The sequence below is a fragment of the Eptesicus fuscus genome, chromosome 19 (assembly GCF_027574615.1).
Source record: "Eptesicus fuscus isolate TK198812 chromosome 19, DD_ASM_mEF_20220401, whole genome shotgun sequence".
Lineage (NCBI taxonomy): Eukaryota > Metazoa > Chordata > Mammalia > Chiroptera > Vespertilionidae > Eptesicus > Eptesicus fuscus.
In genome coordinates, this window is record NC_072491.1 from 71,323 (window position 1) to 95,355 (window position 24,033).

Consider the following 24,033-nt stretch of genomic DNA (forward strand, 5'->3'; position numbering starts at 1 on the left):
ATGATCAATAAAAACATTTTTTTTAAAAGAACTATAGGCCCCCTCTCTCTCTACCCCCAGCAAGCACACAATGGTTCCTGACGTGACTGTGGTGGGGGAACACATCTCCTGTGCCCATGTGGCGTATGGCCATGTGGGACTTACACATGGACTAGTACACTTGAACATGGCAAGGAAGCTCTAGACACTGGCCTGCTCCTGGAACCCCAGATACACCTTTTCCAGGAGTGCTGCCCTCAATAAACTCTGCCTCCATTAAAACACACACACACAACTGTGCATGTTATTTAAGAGAGAGAGTAGACACAGAAAAAAAGAGAGTAGACAGACAAGTCACAGAATGAGGGAAAATATTTGCAAATCATATATCTGATAAGGACTTACTACGCAAAATATATAAAGAACTACTCAACAACAAAAAAACAAAATAACCCAATTCAAAAATGGGCAAAGGAACTGAATAGACATATGAATGGTGGTCAATCAGCACGTGAAAACATGCTCAACATCTTAAGTCATTAGAAAAATGCAAACCAAAACCACAGTGAGGTACCAGTTCAAACCTTTTAAGACGGCTATTACAAAAAAAAGAAAAAGAAAATAATAGCAAGTGTTGGCAAAGATGTGGAGAAATTGAAAACTTCATTGTTAGTAGAGATTCAAAATTGGTACAGCTACTGTGGAAAACAGTTTGGCTATTACTCAAAAAGTTAAACATAGAGTCACTATGTAATCCATCATTTTCACTCCTAGGATTATATCCAGATGAATTGCAAGTAATAATTCAAACAGATACTTGTACACAATGTTCACAGCATTATGCACACTACCCCAAAGGTAGAAACACTCAAGTGTACGTAAATATAAATGTAAAAACAAAATGTGGTATCTACAAAGGATGGTATACTACTCAGCCATAAAAAATAACTTTCTGATACAGACTACAACATGGATGAACCTTGAGAACATTTATAATGCTAAGTGATATAAAACAGACATAAAGGGCAAATATTATATGATTCCATTTATATGTGTACCTAGAATAGGAACATTCATACAGACAGAATAGAGGGATGCCAGCTGCATGGGCAAGGGGAGGATGGAGAGTTACTGTTTAATGGGTACAGAGTTTCTGTTTGGGATAATAAAACAGTTCTGTAGATAGTGGTAATGGTTACACAACATTGTGAATGTGTTTAGTACCACTGAATTGTACACCTTACATGGTTAAAATGATAAATTTCGTTATATGTACTTTAGCACAATAGAAAAGCAATCATCCACTCTATGAGGTACACAAAACAAGTAGGAATGATGTTAATTTTTTAACATTTACAATATATAAATACGTAGAATTCTTTACAGTGCGAATTTTCTCATATTGAGGAAATAGCAACGGTGACAGTAGCAAAGGTGTTTTGCTGCAATGACAAGCACAACAGTATTTTCTTTAAAATAATTAGACACCTCTTGCCCAGCCAGGGTGGTTCAGTGGTTGAGTGTCGACCTATGAACCAGGAGTTGACGGTTCCATTCCAAGTCAGGGCACTTGCTTGGGTTGCGTGCTTGATGCCCAGTGTAGGGTGTGCAGGATGCAGCCGATCCATGATTCTCTCTCATCATTAATGTTTCTGTCTCTTTCTCCCTTCCTTTCTGAAATCAATAAAAGTATATTTAAAAAATAGTGAAATGAAAAACTAAGGATATTTTTCCATTGATTTTTAGAGAGTGGAAAGAAGGGAGAGAGAGAGAAACATCAATGTGAGAGAAACACATTGATTGGTTGCCTCCTGCTCTTGCCCTGACCTGGGTCTGGGGAATGAGCCTGCAACCAAGGTATGTGCCCTTGACCAGAATCAAACCTGGGACTCTTCGGTCTGAGGCCCGACGTTCTATCCACTGAGCTAAACCTGCTATATTTATATCTATATCTATATCTCTATATAGATATAGAGATATATATAGATATATTAAACATTTTTATTGATTTCAGAGAGGAAGGGAGAGTGAGATGGAAACATAAAAGATGAAAGAGAATCATCCCTTGGCTGCCTCCTGCACGTCCCCCACTGAGGATCGAGCCCACAACTCGGGCATGTGCACTTGACCGGAATCGAACCCGGGACCCTTTAGTCCGCAGGCCGACGCTCTATCCACTGAGCCAAACCAGCCACGGCAAGGGTGTTATTTTTATAAAAATATACTGAGCTATCCTGGCCTGCGTGGCTCAGTGGTTGAGTGCGGACCTATGAACCAAGATGTCACAGTTTGATTCCTGGTCAGGGCACATGCCTGGGTTGTGGGCTCGGTCCCCAGTGGGGGTGTGCAGGATGCAACTAATCAATGATTCTCTATCAACATTGATGTTTGTATCTCTCTCTCCCTCCCCCTTCCTTCCTCTCTCTGAAATCAATAAAAACATATTTAAATATATATATACTGAGCTGTATAAACTTAGGGTTTGTCCCATTTCTCTAAGTATTTATATTCAAATATACACATTTACATAAGAGAATTCAAGTCCTTGGAGCCAGGTGTTCCTTCCCAGGACATCATCAAGAAGGGCAGGACCTCCCCTAACTGGTTTTGGCTCAGTGGATAGAGCGTCGGCCTGCGGTCTAAAGGGTCCCAGGTTCGATTCCGGTCAAGGGCATCTACCTTGGTTGCGGGCACATACCCAGTAGGGAATGTGCAGGAGGCAGCTGATGGATGTTTCTCTCTCATCAATATTTCTAACTCTCTATAACTCTCCTTTCCTCTCTGTAAGAAATCAATAAAATATATTAAAAAAAAGAAGGGCAGGACGTCTATGGCAGTGAACTGGAGAGCGCCTCCCTGCGGGCACTTCTGGTGACTGGGTGACCGAGCCTCCTGTGCACAGACATGGACCAGACAGGGCTGGAGCTCATGTGCCAGCTGCTGACGGGGGGATGTGTCTTCCCTCAGCACTCCCCTTCATGGTCTGGAATTGGCAGAGGCAGGGGGTGATGAAGTGACTGGCACTGTCTGACCCTGCTTGCTCTCGGGAGCAGAGCTCTCGGGGGTCACAGTTCACCCAGATGCCCTTCCCTCTTCTTGTCCGTCAACACTGCTCCTCTCCCACGTAGGAGATTCAGCTCAGGAATCATCCCATCGAAACACTCAGGCTGATGGAGTGGACCTGGGTTTCAGCAGAGGCCGCCTCCAGGGCTGCAGTGCTGGCCCATAGACATCTTCCCCCAAACTCCTCAGTCATTAGCTGCACACACTGGACCCTACACACTGGACAGTGCTTGCTGAGGCAGAGCAGAAAGGGAAGCCCTGGGTGGAGACCTCATACCTCCAAGGGAGGATGGATGCTCACCTGGGGCGCGGTGGACAGGTGCAAAAATGAACACTGCATATTAAAAAAAAAAAAAAAAAAAACCCAAAACTGTCATTGCAAACATGTAACTACCAACAAACGCTCAAACTGTAAAAATCCAAAGCTAACTGAAGCATCAAAGAGGAGCTGGCAAGCGTCCTGAGAATGAGAGATTTTACCACACTTCCTCAGAAAACCGTGGATTAACAATTTTACCTAAACCATGAAGAATACACATTTTTTCAAGATGCATGTTATTATTTAAAAACACACACATGCCAGACAACAAAGACAGTGTCAACAAATTACAAAGGCTGGATTATTTGGCAAAATATTCTCTGACCATACTGTTTTTATACTAGAAACACAATTAAAAAAGTACCCCCACCAAGAAAAACAAAAACAGAAAATAAGGTAGAAATGTCAAAAAAGGCTCCCTAAAGAAAAATGTGCATCCTTAACGCACTAATTTGAACACAAGAGAGACTCAAATAAATAATCTAAACATTTAACAAGAAATCAGGCACAGTATAAGAAAGCAATTCAGGAAAAGATGATGAAAGAAAAGAAAACAATGTCAATAAGTAAATAATCTCCACATTGGTTCCTTGAAATTGCTAATAATACACAAACATCTGGCAAGGCCAATGTGAGGATCTGGGGGCCACAGAGAAAGAAAAGAAATGCTTTTAAGAACGGAAACGGGAACTAAGTACATACCACACACACAGCAGTGGTTCCCAGTGTGGCCCAAGACCAAAAAGAAATCTGAGCCATAAGGACTGGAAGAGAATAGATAAAATCCCATTGTTAAGAGAATGATAAGATCATCCATAGAGAAAATCCAAGATGTTCAACCCACGGCTGGAACGATTCGACAGGACTGCCCCATAGGAGAGCAGTGGAGAGCATGCCAGTACCGCTCTGATACAGTCAGAAACCAGAAACCTGCACTGACAACAGCCACAAACACTAATAGCCGGCACCTAAGAAGACTAATAAAATATATGTAAGGACTTTATGGACAAAATTATAAAACTTTATTGAAGGACATTAAAAAGACGTATAGAGAAAGACAATGTTCATAAATAGGACTCAATACCACAACAAAGTCAACTCTCCTCCAATGAATCTATTACTTCTGTGCAATCAAAACTGCAACAGGACATCTGAAAAAAATGACTCTAAGTATCACAAGAGTAATGATCCAGGATCAACCACAGCAATGCCAAAACACCAGTAAGGGAGTCAGAGGTGTGCCTTCGACTTACTGAGGCTGTGGGAACAGAGTGGGTGTGAGCCTGGGGGGAAGGTGACAGGACATTGCAGAGTGCACGTTAACGACACATTTGCCACATGAGCAGCTGGGTAGCATGCAACAAATGGTGCTGCCACCATTGTTTCCACAGGAAAACCGTTAGCTCCCTACCTTCCATGGCACACAAAAGTATATTTCAGGCCGAAGACCTGAGTATTTGCAAATATGCTTATAGCCATTACAGAAATGTTCAATTTCACTCCATCAAAAAAAAACAAACTTCGAGCCGAAACCGGTTTGGCTCAGTGGATAGAGCGTCAGCCTGGGGACTCAAGGGTCCCAGGTTCGATTCCGGTCAAGGGCATGTGCCTTGGTTGTGGGCACATCCCCAGTAGGGGGTGTGCAAGAGGCAGCTGATCAATGTTTATAATTCTCTATCCCTCTCTCTCTTCCTCTCTGTAAAGAATCAATAAAATACATTTAAAAAAACCAAAAAAACTTCGATACGAGATACCACAAAATTAAAAGACAAGCAGCCACTCGGCAGGTGTGGCTCAGTGGTTGGACTCAACCCATGAACCAAGAGTTGCAGGTTTGACCCCAGGTAGGGGGCATGAAGGAGGCAGCTCATTGATGTTTCTCTCTCCATCCCTCTCCCTTTCTCTAAAATTATAAATCTATCTATCTATCTATATATCTATGCTCAAAACCATGAAGCAAACAAAGAAGAGAAACAGGAATGTGGCTGCCGGATGCAAGGCGGACTGGGGAGGAGGCGGCGCCACAGATGGGCTTGGGGACTGCCTCCGGGCGGCAGTGGGGGCCCACGAGGGACAGTAGGGAGAGCATGGCAATGGGAGCGCACGGGGTCAGTGGAGGCGCACAGAGGGCAGTGGCAGTGGCCAGGAGGTGTGTTGGCATTAAATGCCCGGAGCTGGAGGCCAAAGGAAGAAGGGAATGCGCAGACCCTGCACCTGAAGGACCCGGGCGGAGGGGGAAGCTTCGCAAGGGGAAGGCCGGCCTCGCTGGGGGCGGGTAAACGTCGGCAAGGTGGACGCGAGCCCTGGACGCAGAGGGGACGCCGGGCCTGGAGACGATGGTCAGGGTTTGGGGGCCAAATGCGGGAGGTGTGGCCGACCCCTGGGCGGTTGCGAGGGGAGGTTCGCACCAGGGAGGCCCGCCCTCCGCCCCGCCCAGTAGGGCCCACACTCACCTCCCCGCAGCCATGGAGCAGAGGCCTGAGAAGGCACCGCCCGCCCCCCGCCCCGCCAATTGAAACCCGCCGGAAGTTATGTAAGCCCCGCCCCCTGCGCCCTGGTCGCTCTGGGAAACGGCTCCAACATCTCGGTGGCTGGACTCCTCCAGGAACTGGAACTGGAGTGCAACAAGTCGGGATGCTGCCACTGGGTGCAGTTGGGACCGTGTTCAGAGTGGGGCTTTGTGGACCAATTTCAAAGACTAACATTTTACAGCAATCCTTTTTCAGTGAAACTCTCTAGGGAGCTGCTAAAGGCGCTACAACCAAGAGAAGACCAGGCCTTTCTTTTACAGAGGAAGCCAGAGAATCATTTGGGTCACCAAGACGATGAGATCACCCAGGAAGTTCAAGAGGAGGCTTATGGGTCAAAGTCAACCCCTGTAAATGGGCCGTGTCCACTCTACCTAGCCAAAGGACCTCCCCCAGCACCAGAGAGCTTCTGCAGCATCCCTTCTTGATAGCCAGTCTCTTGGCCAAGGCCCCTGCAGTAACGCTGTAGCAGGTCACTTAACTGTAGGTAACGAAGACTCATGCTCTTCCCTTCAGGTGTTTCTCTGCACAGGAGAATGCTAGCCCTGCTGGGTGACTGCCCAGGGACAAGGAAGGAAAGGCTGAGAAATGGGGGCAAGGCCCACACTGAAGATGGATTGGATCATGAGAACAAGGAGCCACCTGACAGTCACAGGAAGGCCTTATCATCCAGGAGGGTCCCAGCAGCACAGCCCACAGAATGGCTGAGGTGACCGTGTTCAGGTAGGTGGTCATCATGGAGTGCCAGCCAGTGCACCTGTCTGCAGTTAGTGCCCTGCAGCCCTTTTCCCTGGCTCACAAGGGCAAGATTCTTGGGAGTGTCCTGGTCCTAATGGCTGATGGGTTAGGGTCTCACTTTGGTGCCTGCTTAGCAGCCTCTGCCACCTTTGATAGAACTGTCAGAAAATGTAGGAAAAGGTGTCATTAGCTGTGGCCAAACAGGAAGCCCATTTGTTCTGAGAAACTCCATCTTCTCATCACAGGAGAGTTTTGTGGCTTCAGACATCCACTCTCACCTACTTTCTCCCAGTGCTCAGGACACAGGTCCATGTGTTGGGATGCTGGTGGGATTCCAGGAACGTGAAGGTGTGATTGGATTGAGCACCCCCACCTCCACTCCAGCTGCCTCTGCTCAGTGGTCCTCCCAGCAGAACACCTCCCTCTGAAACCACAGGCAGAACAGCTTAGTGGCAGGAAAACAAACTTTATTGAGCCCCCCCACCCTAGTTCTCTTTCTCCTGTACAGTCTTGGTTCCCCGTAGACGCCCAGTCCGACGAGCAGCAATGAGACCCACTTTTCGGCCAGCAGGGGCATCTCTGCGGATGGTGGAGGGTTTGCCGATGTGCTGATGGTTGCCACCTCCAAATGGATGCTCTACAGGCTGCAGACAAAGAGAGGTAGTGTTAATGTGGGGTGGTCCCAATCTATCTAAGGGAGGGCTTGGATCAAGAGACCTATACCTATGCATTATCACCCAAATCCCCCACCTGAGGAGATTCCAAAGGACCTGCCTACCAGCCTCAGGCCCTGTATCCTGAATACTCCCCCCCACTGCCTATTACTGGGCTACTTACATTCATGGCCACACCCCGCACACGTGGCCAGCAATTTCTCTTTGCTTTATACTTGTGGTAGGCTCGTCCAGCCTTCAGGATGGGCTTGTCAATGCGGCCACCTCCAGCCACCACACCTGTTGAGGATAATTAGGCAATTCAGAAAGGTGCATCATATTCTCTCATCAGACAAAATATCCCCTGCCGGGTCCTTCTCAGCACCCCAACGCCTGCACGAATCACCTTCTCTCTGTACTGTCATACAGCATCACAAAATTCACAGAAGTGCCAGTAACTCTTGCCAACTACCACCCAGAAGCCCCCTTGTAGCTTGTCAGTAACTGACAGCAAGCTTCTTCAGGCTCCATGGGATGCCAAGCCACACATTTACCCATACCATGTCATCTGGAATGCCTATCTCAATCCAGGGTTCTCCAGAGAAGCCCTCCCCGTACCATGTCTGACACGGGCAGGTCACTCAACCTTTGAAACCCAACATGATGGCTGAGCCATCATGCCATATCTCAGCCAGTTTTGCCAAAGGACTTGAAAGCGTTGCCCAACAGCACAGTGAACAAACCTGGGTACAAATCCTTTTTAATGCACATACTGGGCAATTTCATGGAAATCACACATCTCTGAAAACGTTGTTAGCAGGTGAAGGTAGGGGCAGGAATCAAGCAAGTCCAGGTTATGAGAGAATGCAGACAAGTCCAGTAGATTAAACCTGGTCTCCTTCAACTCCCACCCTGGAATGAAGCAGGTACCACTGTGCCCACTTTTCAAATATTACGACTTGAAAACTATGTATGTACTCAAGCTTACAAAGCCTACACTTTATTGGAGTGGGAAGTTAAGTCCCAGGGCCCAGGTCTACCGACTTGCTAGCTGTTCACAAGCGACCCAAAACATTCAACTGCTGCCTGCCACTCACCGACCACAGCTCTGTTGGCAGAGGAAATGACCTTCTTGGATCCCGAGGGCAACTTCACTCGCGTCTTTTTGGTCTCGGGGTTGTGGGAGATGACCGTGGCATAATTCCCAGAGGCCCGGGCCAACTTGCCCCGATCACCAGGCTTCTCCTCCAGGCAACACACGATGGTGCCCTCAGGCATGGTGCCCACTGGGAGCACATTGCCAATGTTCAGCTGAGCTGCAAGGAGGAGCAGCCAGGAAAGTTAGTATGGTGAGATGGCACTTTCAATGAGAATCATCCATCAGCAGCCTCACCCCACTAGGGATGAGACCACAACCCGGAAAGTGCCCCGACCAGAAACCAAACGGTGACCTCCTGGTTCATAGGTCGATACTCAATCTGAGACACGCCGGCGGGCCGGACAGTGTTTTTAATTAACGACTGCTGGCCAGAGGCAACGCAAATCCACTCCCTCCTCACAACACCCCAAAAGGGCCAGCGCAGCCCTCCCCCATTCTCCGGCCACCGCACAGGTTATGTTCGGCCCAGCAGGGATCACCCTGTGAGGCTTCTTCCTGGATGCCTTTCCTGCCGACCTAGGGGGTGCACCTCCCTACGCAACCCCATCCTCCCATCGAAGCATGACGCTTACCCTTCTTGCCGCAGTACACGAACTGGCCCGTGTGGATACCTTCGGCGGCAATGAATAGCTCCGTCCGCTTCTTAAAACGGTACGGATCCCGGAAGACCACCTTGGCCAGGGGCGCGCCGCGGCCTGGGTCATGGATGATATCCTGCGGGCCGAGGCGGCGTGAGCGTGGGGGACCCAGCGGAGCACCCCATGCCCGCACCCGCCCCGGCCTGCGCCCTGCACCTTCACGATGCCCTTGATGTAGCCGTGCCGTTCCGCGAAGTCCACGGCGCGGAGACGCGCGGCGCCCTTTCGGTGTTTCACGTGCGCGCGGAACACGGAGCCGGCGCCTTTCCTCTGCCCACGAATCACGCGGCCCATGGCGGCAGTCTGGGGGAACCTCACGGTCAGCGCCCGGGGAGGCCCAGACACTCCCGCCACCCGGCTTCAGTGATCCTTTTTCCCAGGCTCCATCCTCCAGTTCCTGGCCCGCTTCGTGCCACCACCCCCAGCTGTGCACCCGGGAGTCATCTCAGGAGCCAGCCTAGGTCCTTCGCGGGCCTCAGGGCGGGGGACTACGGCGGATGGCGGCGGATAACAGCGGACCGGTCAGAGCAAAAACACTACTTACCTTCTACCCAGCGCGGCGGAAAGAGGATCCTCGGCGCCCGAAAGCGGCCTTATCTTCCGGGGCGGGGCCTAAAGCACTTTAACTTCCGGGCAGGCGCCGAGGCCGCAAGCAAAGTGCATACTGGAACCTGTAGTCTTACCCCGCCGCCCGGGCCCCTGCGCAGGCGCACTGGAGTGACCGGTCCAGCAGGCAGCTCTCAGGCCACCCGATCGTCTAGCGGGCGGGGCCCGGAAGAAGGGTAGAGGGGCGCCCCACCCTCAAGGAGGACTCTCGGAGGGCGGGCACCCCCCCACTGAGCGATCGGGGAGGCCTTGAGGGGCTGGGTGGTTTATTCAGGGTCACGCTGCCTAACACCGAGCGCGGGGTCGGGGGCTCCCGACTTGGCCTGGCGAGGTCCCCTTTAAAGGAAACGGGTGGGTAGATTCGGGGAACGTGGTTTACAGTGAGAAGACCGGGGTCTAGAAGACAGAGGGCAAAGTCCGACTTCTGCGGAGGAAGAGGGGCAGCCAGCCAGTAAATGGGGAGAGCAGAGCTGGGGTTCCATGGCCCAGGACGAAGGAGGGAATGGGCGAGGGAACATGACCTTACCCAGAACCTGAGGGGAGAGGTGAGTGGGATTTGAATCCGGAAAGGGAGCAGCTGGGGGTGGAGGTGGGGGTCTTAGCTGAGGAGAGGGGGCTTCCTGGAGACCTGGAGGGACAGCCAGCAGGGCAGGGTCAGTGTGTTTTTTTCTAAGTCAGTTTTTTTATGGCTGGGTAGCGAAGGAGGCCCCCATAAGCCAAGGTTTCGGGTTCTATCCCGGGTGGGGCACGTACAAGATTCAACAAATGAACGCATAACTAAGTGGAACAACAAATCGGTGTTCCTTTCTCTCTCAATTCAATAAAGAAGAATATATATTCTCAGTTTTATTCTCCTTAAACCAGAGTGAGTCTTTATAAGAGAATTTCTTTCCCTGGGCTCCGGCCCCGCCCCGCCCCGCCCCGCCCCTGGGCCGGGGCGCGGCCCTTCGCTGGGACCCCGACCTACTTCAACTTTGGCCGCACCCTTTCCGTGGGCCCTGGCCCCGCCCCCCATTGTTTCAGCCCCCCTCCGTGCTGGGGCCCCGCCCCTCCCCAGGGCTTTGTGCGTTCCCCGCGCTCTGGCCCCGCCCCTTCTCCGGCGCTCCGGGGACGAGCCGGGAACCACCGAGAGGGCCAAGCTTCCTAGCCGCCCAGAAGGGCCGGAAATCAATGGAACAGCTGGCGCGGGTTTCGAGGCCTGTTTCCGGCGTCGTTGCACGTTAGGAGCTCCCGGCGGGCCTCCGGGAGGGTGAGTTGCGGCGTCCGCGCCCTCCGCTGGAGTGCCCTCGCGGACCAGCGTCCGCCTGCCTCCAGCACTGCGGGCCCCGCGCTCCCAGCTCGGCGGGGAAGCTCGGGTGGCGCGGCGCCTTGGAGAGGCCCTGAGCGCCTGGCAGAGAATGTGGTGGAGCCGCGGCCGCCTTGCCCGCGGAGGCGGGAGGTGTGGGGACGAGTGCCGCAGGCTCCAGCGCGGCCTTCCCGCCAGCCTGCTCCAGAGGGATCCTGGGTTCTCCTTCCTGCATAGCACCGTCTCCGAGGGCCTTCTTGCCCCTCACGGCCCCTGGAAGACCTAGACTTAGATACAGTGTCTGGAAGGGCTGTTCCTTGTGTGGGTGGGAAGTTTGCCTCTCAGGGCTGCCCTTCTCTCCTGGGGATCAGGGTCCAGCGCTGCCCGACAATGGTCACTTCTGCCCAGTCAGTCTTGCGTGCACACGGCCTGGGACATCCACCCACAAGCCACTCCTGACCCAGAATCTCCACTAGGAAACCCACTCCTCATGCCGACCTACCAGGGGGACATGGGGAGAGGGCCAAGATTACATGAGGGGTTCCTGTATCCAATCCTTTGCCCCACGATTCATTGTCAGACTCCTAGCTACTCTGACGCCCAGTCACAACGTGCTTCCCTGTGATCCGGCCCCACTGGCTCCTTGGGCCCATTCCTTCCTGCCTGAGCCCCTTTGCAAATGCTGGGCCTGTTGCCTGGAGCACCTTCCCTACCTCAATCTCCTTGGCCTAGTTAACTCCCCCAGGAAGTCACCCATCAGTAAGTCAGGGTGTCCTACTTTATTTTTCTTTTTTTAATTCTCATCCGAGGATATTTTTCCATTGATTTTTAGAGAGAGTGAAAGAAATATCAATGTGAGAGAAACACATCAATTAGTTGCCTCCTTCATGAGCCCGACCAGGGTCGGGGCTGGGGAGGAGCCTGCAACCAAGGTACATGCCCTTGACCAGAATCAGAATTGAACCCAGGACCTTACAACGCTTGCTCAGGGGCTTGTGAGGGACCTTTGGGTCCGTAGGCCAACGCTCTATCCACCGAGCCAAATCGGCTAGGGCAGAGTATCCTACTGTAAATGCTTTCGTAGTTCCTTGTATGTGGGTGTCCTCACGGTTCTAACTTTGCATTTATTTGGGTGGTTACTAAACTTTTTTCTCTACTAGACTGTGCTTCGTGAAGGCAGAGCCCTTGTGCGTTGCTCACTGCTGCATCCCGTTGCCTGGTTGAGCACCTGGCACAAGTGGCAACCACCCCTTAAGTGTTCGTGGAGTGATTCACAACCACCACACGCTCTGAAGGATGAACGAAGCCTCGGGGGACATATGCTCAAGTACTGTGGCTGCTTTGGTTTCCCCCTGTGTCCCAGCCAGAGACTATCTGGAAGTGGAGGTAAAGGATCAGAGAACTCAGTGCCCCCTGGGCTACCCTGGATGTCGGGGGTGGTGGGGCCTCCAGCATCCTGACCTCTGACCCTTTCACAACTGTCAACAGGTTTCTCAGCCAGGACACATGGATACTCAGCCACCAAGCCTCATGGTAGGAGTCTGACTGCCTCCATTCCCTCACTCTTCTTGTGAGGGTTCTGCCACCTCTGGGTACCCACCCTGCCCACTGTGCCTGGGCCTAGATCCTGCTTCAGCCTCTCGCTGTGGCCCTTGCCAGACTCTGGCATGCCCATCCCCAAGGTAGTGAGCAAACCCCCACCGGGACTCGGGCCTGCCTGAGGCTCTCGAGTGGAGGGTTGTAGGTCCATGGTCTGGATCCCTTCCCTCCTCCAATCTGCCCCTGTCCTTGATTTTAGAGCCCAAGGCTCCTGGTGACTGTCTCGCCCAACCCTGTGGTCCACATTTCTGAGTCACACCGTGAGGTGGTCCCAGAATGGGGCTGGCACCCAGCGGTCCCTGGGGTGCTGGTGTGTGTCCTTTCAGGAGGCTGTGACATTTGGTGACGTGGCTGTGCACTTCTCGCGGGAGGAGTGGCAGTGTCTGGACCCTGGCCAGAGGGCCCTCTACAAGGAGGTGATGCTGGAGAACCACAGCAGTGTGGCCGGACTAGGTGAGGCTGTACCTTGGGACCCCTCCCCCTGCGTCATAGATGAGCACCTGCCTAGCCAGGCCTCTTTCAGAGCTGGTGATATGGAGGCCTTGTGGTCAGGTCCTGAACCTAGCACGGGTCATGGTGAGCCAGCCAGGCTCCTAGATTTGCTCACGTCACAGGGTTTAATCCTCACATGGTATGTGGACTTCTGGGAGGTAATACAACCTCCTTCTTGTCTGGGCTAAGAGATTAACTTGTAAGAAATAGAATTCAAACTAAATAGCTTTTTTGCTATCTTTTTTAACCTCTGGAGGAATTTATATAGATGGAGTTTGTTGAACTTGTCAAGTTTTTGGGAGAAGTCCCTGTGAAACATCTGGGCCCTGGGGAAGCCCTTCTTTCATGGTCTATGGTCCAACAAGCTTGTGAATTTCTCCTTCTGTCACCTTTGTCATTTCTAGTTTTTGTACAAATTCACCTATTCACTTGGATTTTCCATTTTCAGCATGTGTTTATTCATAATACTCTCCGTCTTTACTTTTAAGCTCTGTTGTGTTTGCAGCTGTTCCTTATGTAAGTTTTTGGCAGTGTTTTGATTGATTTTGCCCCAGGACTGTTTATTCATCTTTTCAAAGAGCCAGGTTTTGGTTTTGCTCAACTTTGGGGAGTGGTGTGTGGAGGTCCTTATTCTTTATTTCACTGAATTCTGCCCGGTTTTTATTATTTTCTTCCTTTGTGTTTGTGTTTGCTGTGTTGTTTCCACTTTCTTGGTTTTACTGTTTACCTTATTTGTGTTCTACTGTCCTTATTTCTAGTAAATATATTTAAAAATGTAAACTTCTGTCTTTATATACTACTTCAGCTGCATCCTACAAATTGTGCCGGTTAGTAAATCGTTACTGAACCTCCAAGTGGCTGATAGTTTTGAGCTGCGTGTTGTGGTTACTTTCATGTTCCGTTGCATTTTGGTTGTTCTGGGGTACTAAGCACTGCACCATGATACCTTCAAGGCTGGCCCAAGCATGTTTCTCTGAATGTTCCATGTGTGCTTGGAGAGAACACATGTTTCCTGTTCAGTGTGGGGTTCTGCCTGCACTTGAGGACTTCAGCCTGGGATCTCTCTGCCTGCCCTTCTCCATCCCCACAGTCGGGAACCTGAGGGAAGCTCCAAACACAGGGACGGGATGGGAGCTCACCACACTGATGCCCGCGCATGGGGCTGATGGCCTGGAAGGAGGGTGTCAGATGGATGCCCACAGGTCTCCACCGCTTCCCAGGCTGCCTGGCTCCCTTGCTTTGTGCAAGGATGCACGACTGGGGGTATCTGGGTGAGGACTGGACCTCATTGCCTTCTGGTTTAAAGTGTGTTTCATTCATTGCTTTATTTTTGTTGTTCTTTTGTTTTCATTCTTCTTCCTTTTTCCAAATTTTTGTTTATTGATTGATTTTTAGAAAGAGGAAAAGAGAGAGAGAGAGAAAACACAAACACATTGATTTGATGTTCTGCATATTTATGCATTCATTGGTTGATTCTTGTATGTACCCTGACTGGAGATCAAACCTGCATCCTTGGCATATCAGGACAACACTAAGCAATTGAACTACTCAGACAGGGTGGGTTTTTTGTTCGTTTGTTTTTTAATAAGAGTTTCTTTGACCCAAACTGATGATCTATGCTGAGAAGCAAGATCTCAAATGCTCCTGTCTTGTTTCTTAATCACCCCTACCTCTTGGAGCACATACCTGCCCTCTGAACTGAGGGGCTTGCTGGTAGTGCCTGGCTTTTCTCTTCTTGAAGTACAGCGGCCTCTTGGCAAACTCTTGGGTGACAGGGTCCACTGGGGATCTTGGCCTTGAAGCAGAAGGGAATGGGTTGGGAGTCCAGGCATCCCTTGCTGTCTAGCTTCAGGAGCTGGACTGAACCAGACAGAGAGGGCCCTTGTGCCCAGATCCTAACCCTATGATACTCTCTTTAGAGACTCTGCCTGTACCCCAGCAGCCTCCCACTCCTTTACTCTTGGAAACCAGGGGGCACTGAGCCCTGAGCTGCATTCCCAGAAGCACCAATGTGGTTTCCTTTGTCACCTTGACAGCAGGATTTCTGCTCTTCAAGCCTGAACTGATCTCCCGGCTGGAGCAAGGGCAGGAGCCATGGGTCCTTGACCTGCAGGGAACAGAGGCAAGAGAGGCACGAAGGACCCTCCAGACAGGTGAGGCTTGGTCCTGTGGCCCAGAATCTGTGCCCGGGAAGGCAGACCCTAGACATGACCACGCGAGTTTGTTTTTAAACCAGATTTTATTAAGTCCCTCATCTTACCAATACTCTTGTTAAGATACAAACATGGATGCAAGAGAAGGAGTAATCTTGGTTCTGAGCAGCCTCTCGGGTGAACATCATGTCACTGGTACTGTTGCGCTTCCTCCAGAACTTCTGGGATCCCAGATGACCCTAGCCTCTCAGGTCAGGCTCCAGAGCTGCCATAACAAAGCACCAGAGCCTGGAGGCTTGAATTGACAAAGATTAATCTCTCACAGTCTCGGGGCCAGAGGTCCAAAATCAAGGCATTGGCAGGATTGTGACCCCTCTAAAGTCTAGGGGAGGATCCTTCCAACTTCTGGTGGCCCCAGGTGTTCCTCCGCTTGTGGCTGCATCACCCAGTCCTCCAGCCTCCAGCACATTCGTCCGTGTCTGTCTTTCCAAGGACAGCAGTCATATTGGATTAGGGCCTCCATACTTCAGTGTGACCTCATCCTAACAGACTCCATCTCTAGGGTCCTGTTTGTAAATAAGTTCGTATTCTGAGGTTCTGGGCTGGAGCTTCAGCACACCTTTTTGGGGGCACAATCAGCTCATAACAAGGGCTTTCCTGTCCAGACCTCTTTCTGACCCTTTTTGGGAAGGTGTAAAAAGCGAGCATGCAGCCCGCCCGGCGCAAGTTTGACGTGCTAGATGTAAAGGGACAGATTGGCTCAGTTAAAACCCAGCCCTCATGAAACATTTCCAGGGTGGAGAGAGATTTTTTTTAAAAGATATATATTTTATTGATTTTTTTACAGAGAGGAAGGGAGAGGGAGAGAGAGTTAGAAACATCCATGAGAGAGAAACATCAATCAGCTGTCTCCTGCACACCCCCTACTGGGGATGTGCCTGAAACCAAGGTACATGCCCCTGATCGGAATCGAACCTGGGACCCTTGAGTACGCAGGCTGACGCTCTATCCACTGAGCCAAACCAGTTAGGGCGAGATTTTTTGAAAAAAAAAAAAATATGTTTTTATTGATTCAGAGAGAGGAAGGGAGAGAGAGCTAGAAACAATAGTGGTGAGAGAGAATCATTGATTGGCTGCCTCCTGTAGGCCCCACACTGGGGATTGAGCCTGCAACCCGGGTATGTACTCTGACTGGGAATCGAACCATGACCTCCTGGTTCATATGTCAGTGCTTGACCCCTGAGCTACATAGGCCAGGCTGGCACCATGGCAGGAGAGCCAGAGCTCCTTAGTAAGTGGTTCACATATGGAGGTGACCTTCCTAGTGGTTAGGCATCAAGAAGATTTCCCTGCGATGAGACTTAGAGCTGCTCCCAGACCTGGGTGTTCAGGGCAGAGGACAGCCTCGTGGATGACCATTTGTGGGACGTGTTAGAACATGCCCAAGATGTGATATTGTTGGTTGATGCAGCTCATATTCCAGGATCCTCCTGGTCATGGGAAAGGGCAGGACCTGCAGCCGCCACCATTACAGCCAGCCCAGTCCCAGGACTCGAGGCCCCCTGGGGACTTCATGGTTAGTGTCATAGTTGCAGTGGTGAGGACAGAATTTAGTCCGAGTGACAACGGCAATAGGTCAGAGTTCACTGAGAGCTAACTCAGCTTCCACTTGCTCAGAGGTGATGGAGCCAGGCATGGGGTGTGACGGATCACAGAAGAGAAAGGCAGGTCCATGTGACACACTTGGCTTGCTGACGGGCCCTGCTCTTGGGAGTTGGCTGGAACAAGCATCCTCCAGTTTTCTCATGCAGATGCTTTAAAAGGGTTGGTGTCATCCTAGGGATGCAACTTGGAGCTGTTAGAAGCCACGCTAGTGTTTTGTTCTTCCATACCAAGGGGGAGGCCTGGTTGACCAAGGCTCAGAGGAGCCTAGCTGGGCTAGTGAGGAGAGGGTCATTGCCAGAGGAGTAGCCATTAGTAAGCGGGGACAGGAAGAGATGGGCTGTACTTGTGACCCTGAAGGGAAGGAACATGTGCATGTTGAGCCAGACAGGAGCCTGCTGGCTGTATGTAGGAGACTGTTGCTAGGGATATGGCATGTAGGGAAGCAAGACCTTTGTGATGTCACTAACTGCTGCTTGCAGACTTGGCTACAGGAGAGAGGTAGGCGGACTTCGAGGCAGCCAGGTGGGTTTCCAGTGTCCTCATCTGGCTGCAGGAGGCCCAGGCAGTGCTGACATCCTTAACTGCTCCTTCATGGCTGTTCATAGGGGCCTCTGCCTTGAAGCAGCATGCAGAGGAGAGCAGTACTTGTCCGTTTTCTCGTCTCTATGGCTGCTCCTGACCTGTTGGTAGATCAGGTTTGCCAATGTTGTTTGTGCAGAAACGATAAACAGTGAGGACCAGGCAGGAGATGTCCCACATCTTAAGGGCACAGAGATGTTGAAAAGGTGTGTGTTTGGTGAAACAGACCTGGGTTCATTCCTTAGTCTCTCATAAGCTGTGTGACCATGGGTGAACTATTTAACCTCTCTGACCCACACACCCCTTATCCACTACTGACCTCACTAGCTTGCATGCAGCCCCTTCCATACGCCAGGACTGACATAGAGATGGGTCTCCATTGCTGAAGCACTGATGTGAGGTGTCAGCAGAGCCCTGTCACTGGGTCCGCGGTTTCACTGTGGGACAGCCATAGGCTGTTGAGGGCCCTGGAGGTGATTAGGGATGACAGGGTCCGACTTAAGCAAAGACACTTCCTGGGATTGCAGAGTAGGAAGGAGGTTGAAGCCTATGTGGAGAGTCCAGAGGGTAAGTGAATGTCAGGAAGGCTTGTGGGAGCTGGCAGGTAGGTGGACCCCACAGAAATGCACAGGAAGGAGAAATCCATATGGGGAAGGTGAGGCGCAGACTGGCAAGGGACATGGTCAGGTGTCAAATTGGGGAGAGGGACCTGGAGCAAGCAGAGTTCTGGCCTTGGGTTGCACTCAGAAGCCCAACCAGGAGACAGGCCCATGCCTAGCCCTTCGGCCTCACCCTTGTACACTTTTCATTAGCTTTCCTGCCTTGTCTTCCTCAGCACCTGCCCATCCCTCTGTTTTTTTTGTGTGTGTGTGTTTTTTTAATATATTTTATTGATTTTTTTTAAAGAGAGGAAAGGAGAGGGACAGAGAGCTAGAAACATCGATGAGAGAGAAACATTGACCAGCTGCCTCCTGCACCCCTCCCACCGGGGATGTGCCTGCAACCAATGTACATGCCCTTGACGGGAATCGAACCCGAGACCCTTCAGTCCGCAGACCGACACTCTATCCACTGAGCCAAACCGGTTTCGGCCATCCCTCTGTTTTAAGTTTAAAATTCATCTTTATTCCTCACCACCTCCTCTGACCTCTCAGCCTAAATCTGCCTCTCGCTAAACCCCCCACTCTATCAGGCTCACTTTCTTTTTTTGTTGGTAATCCTCACTTGAGGATAGTTTTTCAATTGATTTTTAGAGAGAGTGAAAGCAGGGGGAAAAAAGACAGAAACATTGATGTGAGGGAGACACATCGATTAGTTGCCTCCTGTATGCACTCCAGCTGGGGCTGGGAATCAACCTTGTGACTGAGATACATGCTCTTGACCCGAATCTCGGGCTGATGCTCTATCCACTGAGCCAAACCATCTAGGGCTTACATTCTTCATGGACTTTTCCTCACACCATTTTCCCACAGAATGAACCTCTACTGATGTAGCCCCCTGTGGGAGAGTGGCTCTTAGCGCTCAGCCGAGTACACTGTGGTTAAATGAATGTGTAAAAGAAAAAGTATGAATGAAACCAAATTTTGAGAACTGTCAAAGGTTTCAAGTTTTGATAGTGTCTTTGCATGTCAGGTGTCCTAGGAGGGAGCTCAGTTCCTAGTCATGATCCCCACCTCAGCCTCTGTCCTTTCTGTGAGCTTGGGAGAAGGAGCCTTATCCTGCCTGTATGTTTCAGATTCTACAATCAGCACTGATGGTGAGCAGGCTGGTGAAGATGTGCACATGCTAAAATCGGAATCCCTGACAGCGATGGTCAAAATCCCCCCTTGGGATTATCCTCAGAGTCCTGGCTTTGGAGACACTTGTGATTCTGAGGTCTGGCCAGAGAGTAAGCTAAGCTCTCTCTTTCAGAAACACCACTTGCACACAGAGACTGTGGCTCCCAGGAAGACCTCTGCCAAGGAGGATAAACAGGGACATGTCAGCCTGGGTTGTCAACCTGAGAAAAGTCAGGGGGTTGCTGTAGACGGGCCATCTCGAAGATGCGATGTGTGTGGCAGCAGTTTCAGATTCATGGCTCTGCCTCACTTCGGTGTACAGAAGAAATCTAACAGATGTCAGGAGTGCGAGAAAAAGTTATCTGATTGCTTAAAGGGGAAACATCAAAGAAACTATCATGGAGAGAAGCCATATGAGTGTGGGGAATGTGGGAAAGTCTTCAGGTTGTGCTCACAGCTTAATCAGCATCAGAGAATCCACACTGGAGAGAAACCATTCAAATGCATAGAGTGTGGGAAAGCCTTTCGCCTGAGCTCAAAACTTATTCAGCATCAAAGAATTCATACTGGAGAGAAACCCTACAGGTGTGAGGAGTGTGGAAAAGCCTTTGGTCAGAGCTCCAGCCTTATCCACCATCAGAGGGTGCACACAGGAGAGAGGCCCTATGGCTGTCGTGAGTGTGGGAAGGCCTTCAGCCAGCAGTCTCAGCTGGTCAGACACCAGAGGACTCACACTGGAGAGAGGCCCTACTCATGCCAGGAGTGTGGGAAGGCCTTCAGCCAGAGTTCAACCCTGGCTCAGCACCAGCTGATGCACGCTGGGGAGAAGCCTCCAGTTCCAAGAACCCTGGGTGGTGCCAGCCTTGTTGCACACCAGAGAATCCACGCTGCAGAGAAACCGTTTAAGTGTGATGAGTGTGGGAAGGCTTTCAGGTGGGTCTCTCGGCTTAGTCAGCACCAGCTGATTCACACTGGAGAGAAACCATATAAATGCAACAAGTGCGCAAAAGCCTTCGGTTGTAGCTCACGGCTTATTCGCCACCAAAGAACTCACACTGGAGAAAAACCATTCAAATGTGATGAGTGTGGGAAGGGCTTTGTCCAGGGCTCACACCTGATTCAGCACCAGAGAATTCACACCGGAGAGAAGCCCTATGAGTGTAGTGATTGTGGAAAAGCCTTCAGCCAGAGCTCAAGCCTCATTTACCATCAGAGAATCCACAAGGGAGAGAAACCCTATGAGTGCCTAGAATGTGGAAAGGCCTTCAGTATGAGCACACAGCTCACAATTCATCAGAGGGTTCACACCGGGGAGAGGCCCTATAAATGTGGTGAGTGCGGGAAAGCCTTCAGTCAGAACTCAACCCTTTTCCAACACCAGATAATTCATGCTGGAGTAAAGCCCTATGGATGCAGTGAGTGTGGGAAAGCCTTTAGTCGAAGTTCATACCTTATTGAGCACCAGAGGATTCACACACGTGCCCAGTGGTACCATGAATATGGGGGCACCCTGGAGGGTTCTACCCATGTGAGCCGTAAAAAAGCTAACACTGTAAAGAAACTACACAAATGTAATGAATGTGAGAAAATATTCAGGTGGCGCTCCCATCTCATTATACATCAGAGGATTCACACTGGAGAGAAGCCTTATAAATGTAACGAATGTGGCAAAGCCTTTAATCGGAGCTCAAGGCTCACTCAGCATCAGAAGATTCATATGGGATAGACCACTCACCTCTTTAAATGTGTGTAAGTGGGAATAAACCCACAGCCTTAACCTACTTAAGTTATATGGGATCATTGATACTAACAAGTTAGAAAGTAAAGATTCAGAATTGCTCTTTTAAAAGTATCCAAGTTCATACAAAATGTGTTTATTGCTGGGATTCTGATCTTATCCCACTCCATAACCTGGTGTCCCTTGCATCAGGGCAGTCTTGTATAGAGTTCTGAGTGCGCAGAGGGATGACCCAGGTTCTGCAGCTGAGGCCTGAAGTCCTGTGAGCTCTGCCCAATGAGGTGCTCAGTGTCTTCAGCAACAGTACACTCAGACTGGCTTAAGTAAGGATGTGTGAGCATGCATGCGCTGAAATCAGAAGAGGAGTGTTTGGAATTCCCTTCTGCCTTCACCTGACTCCTTTTCTTTAAACCTCTTCCCCCTTCAGCAGCCCAGGCATGCAGCCACCCAGGGTCAACTTGAGTTTCCACATGGGCCAAGCCACTTTGATTAATCTGACTGACAGGCTGGGCCCATGTTCATTCACTTTGTCTCACAGAGCAGTTACTGCAATGGAGGCCACTGGATGAGACAGACCTGCCACATTGACCCCCTCCCTGTCCAGTGTCCTGGATTCACCAGTTGGGAAGGAGTCCAGGGGCCAGGAGTCGGCTTGAGACCTGCTAACCTTTGGTACCATTGCCACAATCGGAGGGGCAATATTTGAGATACCCTCATCCCAGTGGAGGAGCCATTTCTTCCACATGTGGACAGGTATCCCAGAGGGACACAGGTTAGTCACTTCAGGATTTGTTTTGACAATTTGGGTCACCATCACACTGGTTTGGTCAAACCCACAGCAGGTCCCCAAGACCTTGCCGCTTCTATCGCCGTGCATGGCATAGGCTGTAGCAGGCTATGGATTTTAGTCAGGTGAAGAAAATACTTGCTGGCCCCCATGTTTGCATTAGGAGGTTCCTGAGCTTTCTGCTTTTGTTGGGAGCAGTGGACTTCGAGGTGGTTGAGTTTATGTGAGTTTGCGTTTCCAGCACATGGGTGGAGCCAGTCAGCCTGATCACCAACTGTTACTGCTTATCCATCACTGCCTGACAGGTCCTCCACCTCGTGCCAGGATGCCATGAAATCAGTGGGCCCAACTCTCTAGTCATCCCTACTCTACCCAGAACTGGCGTCTGGAATGGTCAGTGCCAGACGACCAGGGACTTCTGTACATTATGCAGAGGTTATGCTCATTGTGTCCCCACCTCAGCTGCTGTGCTCGCCTAGGTGGTCACTGCTGGCACATCTGGATGGGTGGGCCCAATTTGAAAGGGCCGTAAATATTTTAGGCCACCCAACAATGGTTCTGGAGCCAAGGTCCTGAGTGGAGAGGGCACACTCCTGCCATCTGCTGGCACTTGGTACTGTTGTGCACCGAAGGGCCTCTTCATTGGATCCCACCTCCATTGTCTGCTCCTGGGTAATGAGGGACAAAAGGATGGAGGATTATATGGACTCCTCCAGACTCCAGCTGGACATGATGCTCCTTCTTTCCCCTAACAGTAACTGCAGGCCAGAGACTTCTACCTTAAATCTCCTTCAGCATTTGCGTCTGCACAGCCATGGTCCTGGATGAAGGGCTGGTGAACCCAGTCCAAAGCCTGGTTTTGTGTGGTGCTGAGGCGTTAATCAAACACCGAGGCCATAAGACTGGGTGTTTTGAATGCCTACCAAGCAGACCAGATGTTTTGAAATATTGTCCTTTTTTAAAAAATATATTTTTATTGATTTCAGAGAGGAAGGGAGAGAGAGAATAGAAGTATCAATAAGGGAATCATTGATTGGCTGCCTCCTGCACTCCCACACTGGGGATTGAGCCTGCAACCCAGGCATGTGCCCTGACCAGCAATCAAACCCTGACCTGGTTCATAGGTTGATGCTCAGCCACTGAGCCCCGCCGGCCCAGCTCTCCTTTCATGCTATATTCCCCAATTTGGGCTTCAGTAAATTTGAACTCATTTTAAGGATTTCCAGCACTGTTTAAGAATAGGTTTTAAAATACTTTGGACTTCCCTTTTTGAGTCAATAAATTAAACCCATAATTTTAAGCTGGTTGCTTTTATTGTCAGTTATTAGATTGAACTTTGATTTATGATGTTCGGTTGTAACTATTTTGAGGTTTGTGGAAACTCCCCAAAGTGTTTGCAGCAAGGCAGAACCCAGTGAGTTTACGTACCTGTATCCCCAGTGTGTGTGACTTATACTCACATCCCAGGAAATGTTTGGTGAATCAATGATGAATCTGAGGAGTATCCAGGCTTTGAAGTTGAGAAGTCAGAGACCCACAGAAGAGGAACAACTACCAAGAGCTTCCACAGGATCTAAATAAAGTTGACACAACTGAAAGGTAATTTTCCAGGTGCATCAATCCCTGTGCAGGCCTGGGACAAAGGTGGGAAAGGCCAGCCTCTGCCCTCAGGTCCATGATGATCAACCACAAACAAGGGTAGACAATTCCTTTGTAGCCTGGGTGAATCCTGTGGGTGTACGGGGTCTGCCCACTTCAGCCTGACAAGCGCTGAGCCAAAGGAGCTGTAACAGTTAGAGCTGACACCCACCTACCACCTGATTTTGTACGATTCTGGAGTGAAGAATGATTTTTTTAAAAAATGATTTGAGAGGGAGGGGGGAGAGAAACACTGATTTGCTCCACTTTTTTATATATTCATTGGTTGATTCTTATATGTGCCCTGACAGGGGATCAAACCTGAAACCTTGGTATATTGGAACTACGCTCTAACCAGTTGAGCTACCTGGCCAGGGTAGGATGGAGAACATCTCAACCACCTGTTCCTAACTGGATGACAAAAGGCACAGACCATCTTCTGGTGCGGGGAGGGGAGGCTGGTGGGTGCCCCCACTTACCTGGGGTGAAGGTGGTGTTGGGAACATATGGCACAGCACCAAAAGCTGTGCCTCAGAAATCCCCCTTCCCCAGTCTGCTGATCCTCTAATGACCCTCAGAGTGGACTACCAGAGTAGACACAGCAACACAGCTATGGAGATAGCCAGAAACTCCAGC

General features: G+C 50.3%; 2 protein-coding genes across 4 annotated transcripts; one reads left to right on the forward strand and one right to left on the reverse strand.

Annotated features, from left to right (window-relative positions):
- Positions 1 to 7,077: 7,077 nt before the first annotated feature.
- RPL8 (ribosomal protein L8) lies at positions 7,078 to 9,710 on the reverse strand. The gene is made up of 6 exons (XM_008159688.3): positions 9,622 to 9,710; positions 9,234 to 9,380; positions 9,012 to 9,153; positions 8,378 to 8,596; positions 7,465 to 7,580; positions 7,078 to 7,271 (listed from the first exon to the last, which is right to left on the reverse strand). The coding sequence occupies exons 2-6, from the start codon at positions 9,369 to 9,371 to the stop codon at positions 7,113 to 7,115; spliced, it is 774 nt and encodes a 257-aa protein (XP_008157910.1). The 5' UTR covers positions 9,372 to 9,380; positions 9,622 to 9,710; the 3' UTR covers positions 7,078 to 7,112.
- A 1,102-nt stretch (positions 9,711 to 10,812) lies between these two features.
- Positions 10,813 to 23,820, forward strand: LOC103302651 (zinc finger protein 7). Of its 3 annotated transcripts, XM_054708528.1 has the most exons (8): positions 10,813 to 10,932; positions 12,129 to 12,354; positions 12,457 to 12,501; positions 12,843 to 13,020; positions 15,096 to 15,212; positions 21,511 to 21,744; positions 23,227 to 23,358; positions 23,709 to 23,820. In XM_054708528.1, exons 2-6 carry the CDS (start codon positions 12,265 to 12,267, stop codon positions 21,558 to 21,560), a joined length of 480 nt encoding a protein of 159 aa, XP_054564503.1. In that variant the 5' UTR covers positions 10,813 to 10,932; positions 12,129 to 12,264; the 3' UTR covers positions 21,561 to 21,744; positions 23,227 to 23,358; positions 23,709 to 23,820. The 3 variants fall into 3 exon arrangements, with proteins under 3 accessions (XP_054564503.1, XP_027992489.1, XP_054564502.1); XM_028136688.2 differs by lacking the exons at positions 23,227 to 23,358; positions 23,709 to 23,820 and having other exon boundaries at positions 12,894 to 13,020; positions 19,192 to 21,572; XM_054708527.1 differs by lacking the exons at positions 10,813 to 10,932; positions 12,129 to 12,354; positions 12,457 to 12,501; ... (2 more) ...; positions 23,227 to 23,358; positions 23,709 to 23,820 and adding an exon at positions 17,645 to 17,662 and having other exon boundaries at positions 19,192 to 21,572.
- Positions 23,821 to 24,033: the final 213 nt, after the last annotated feature.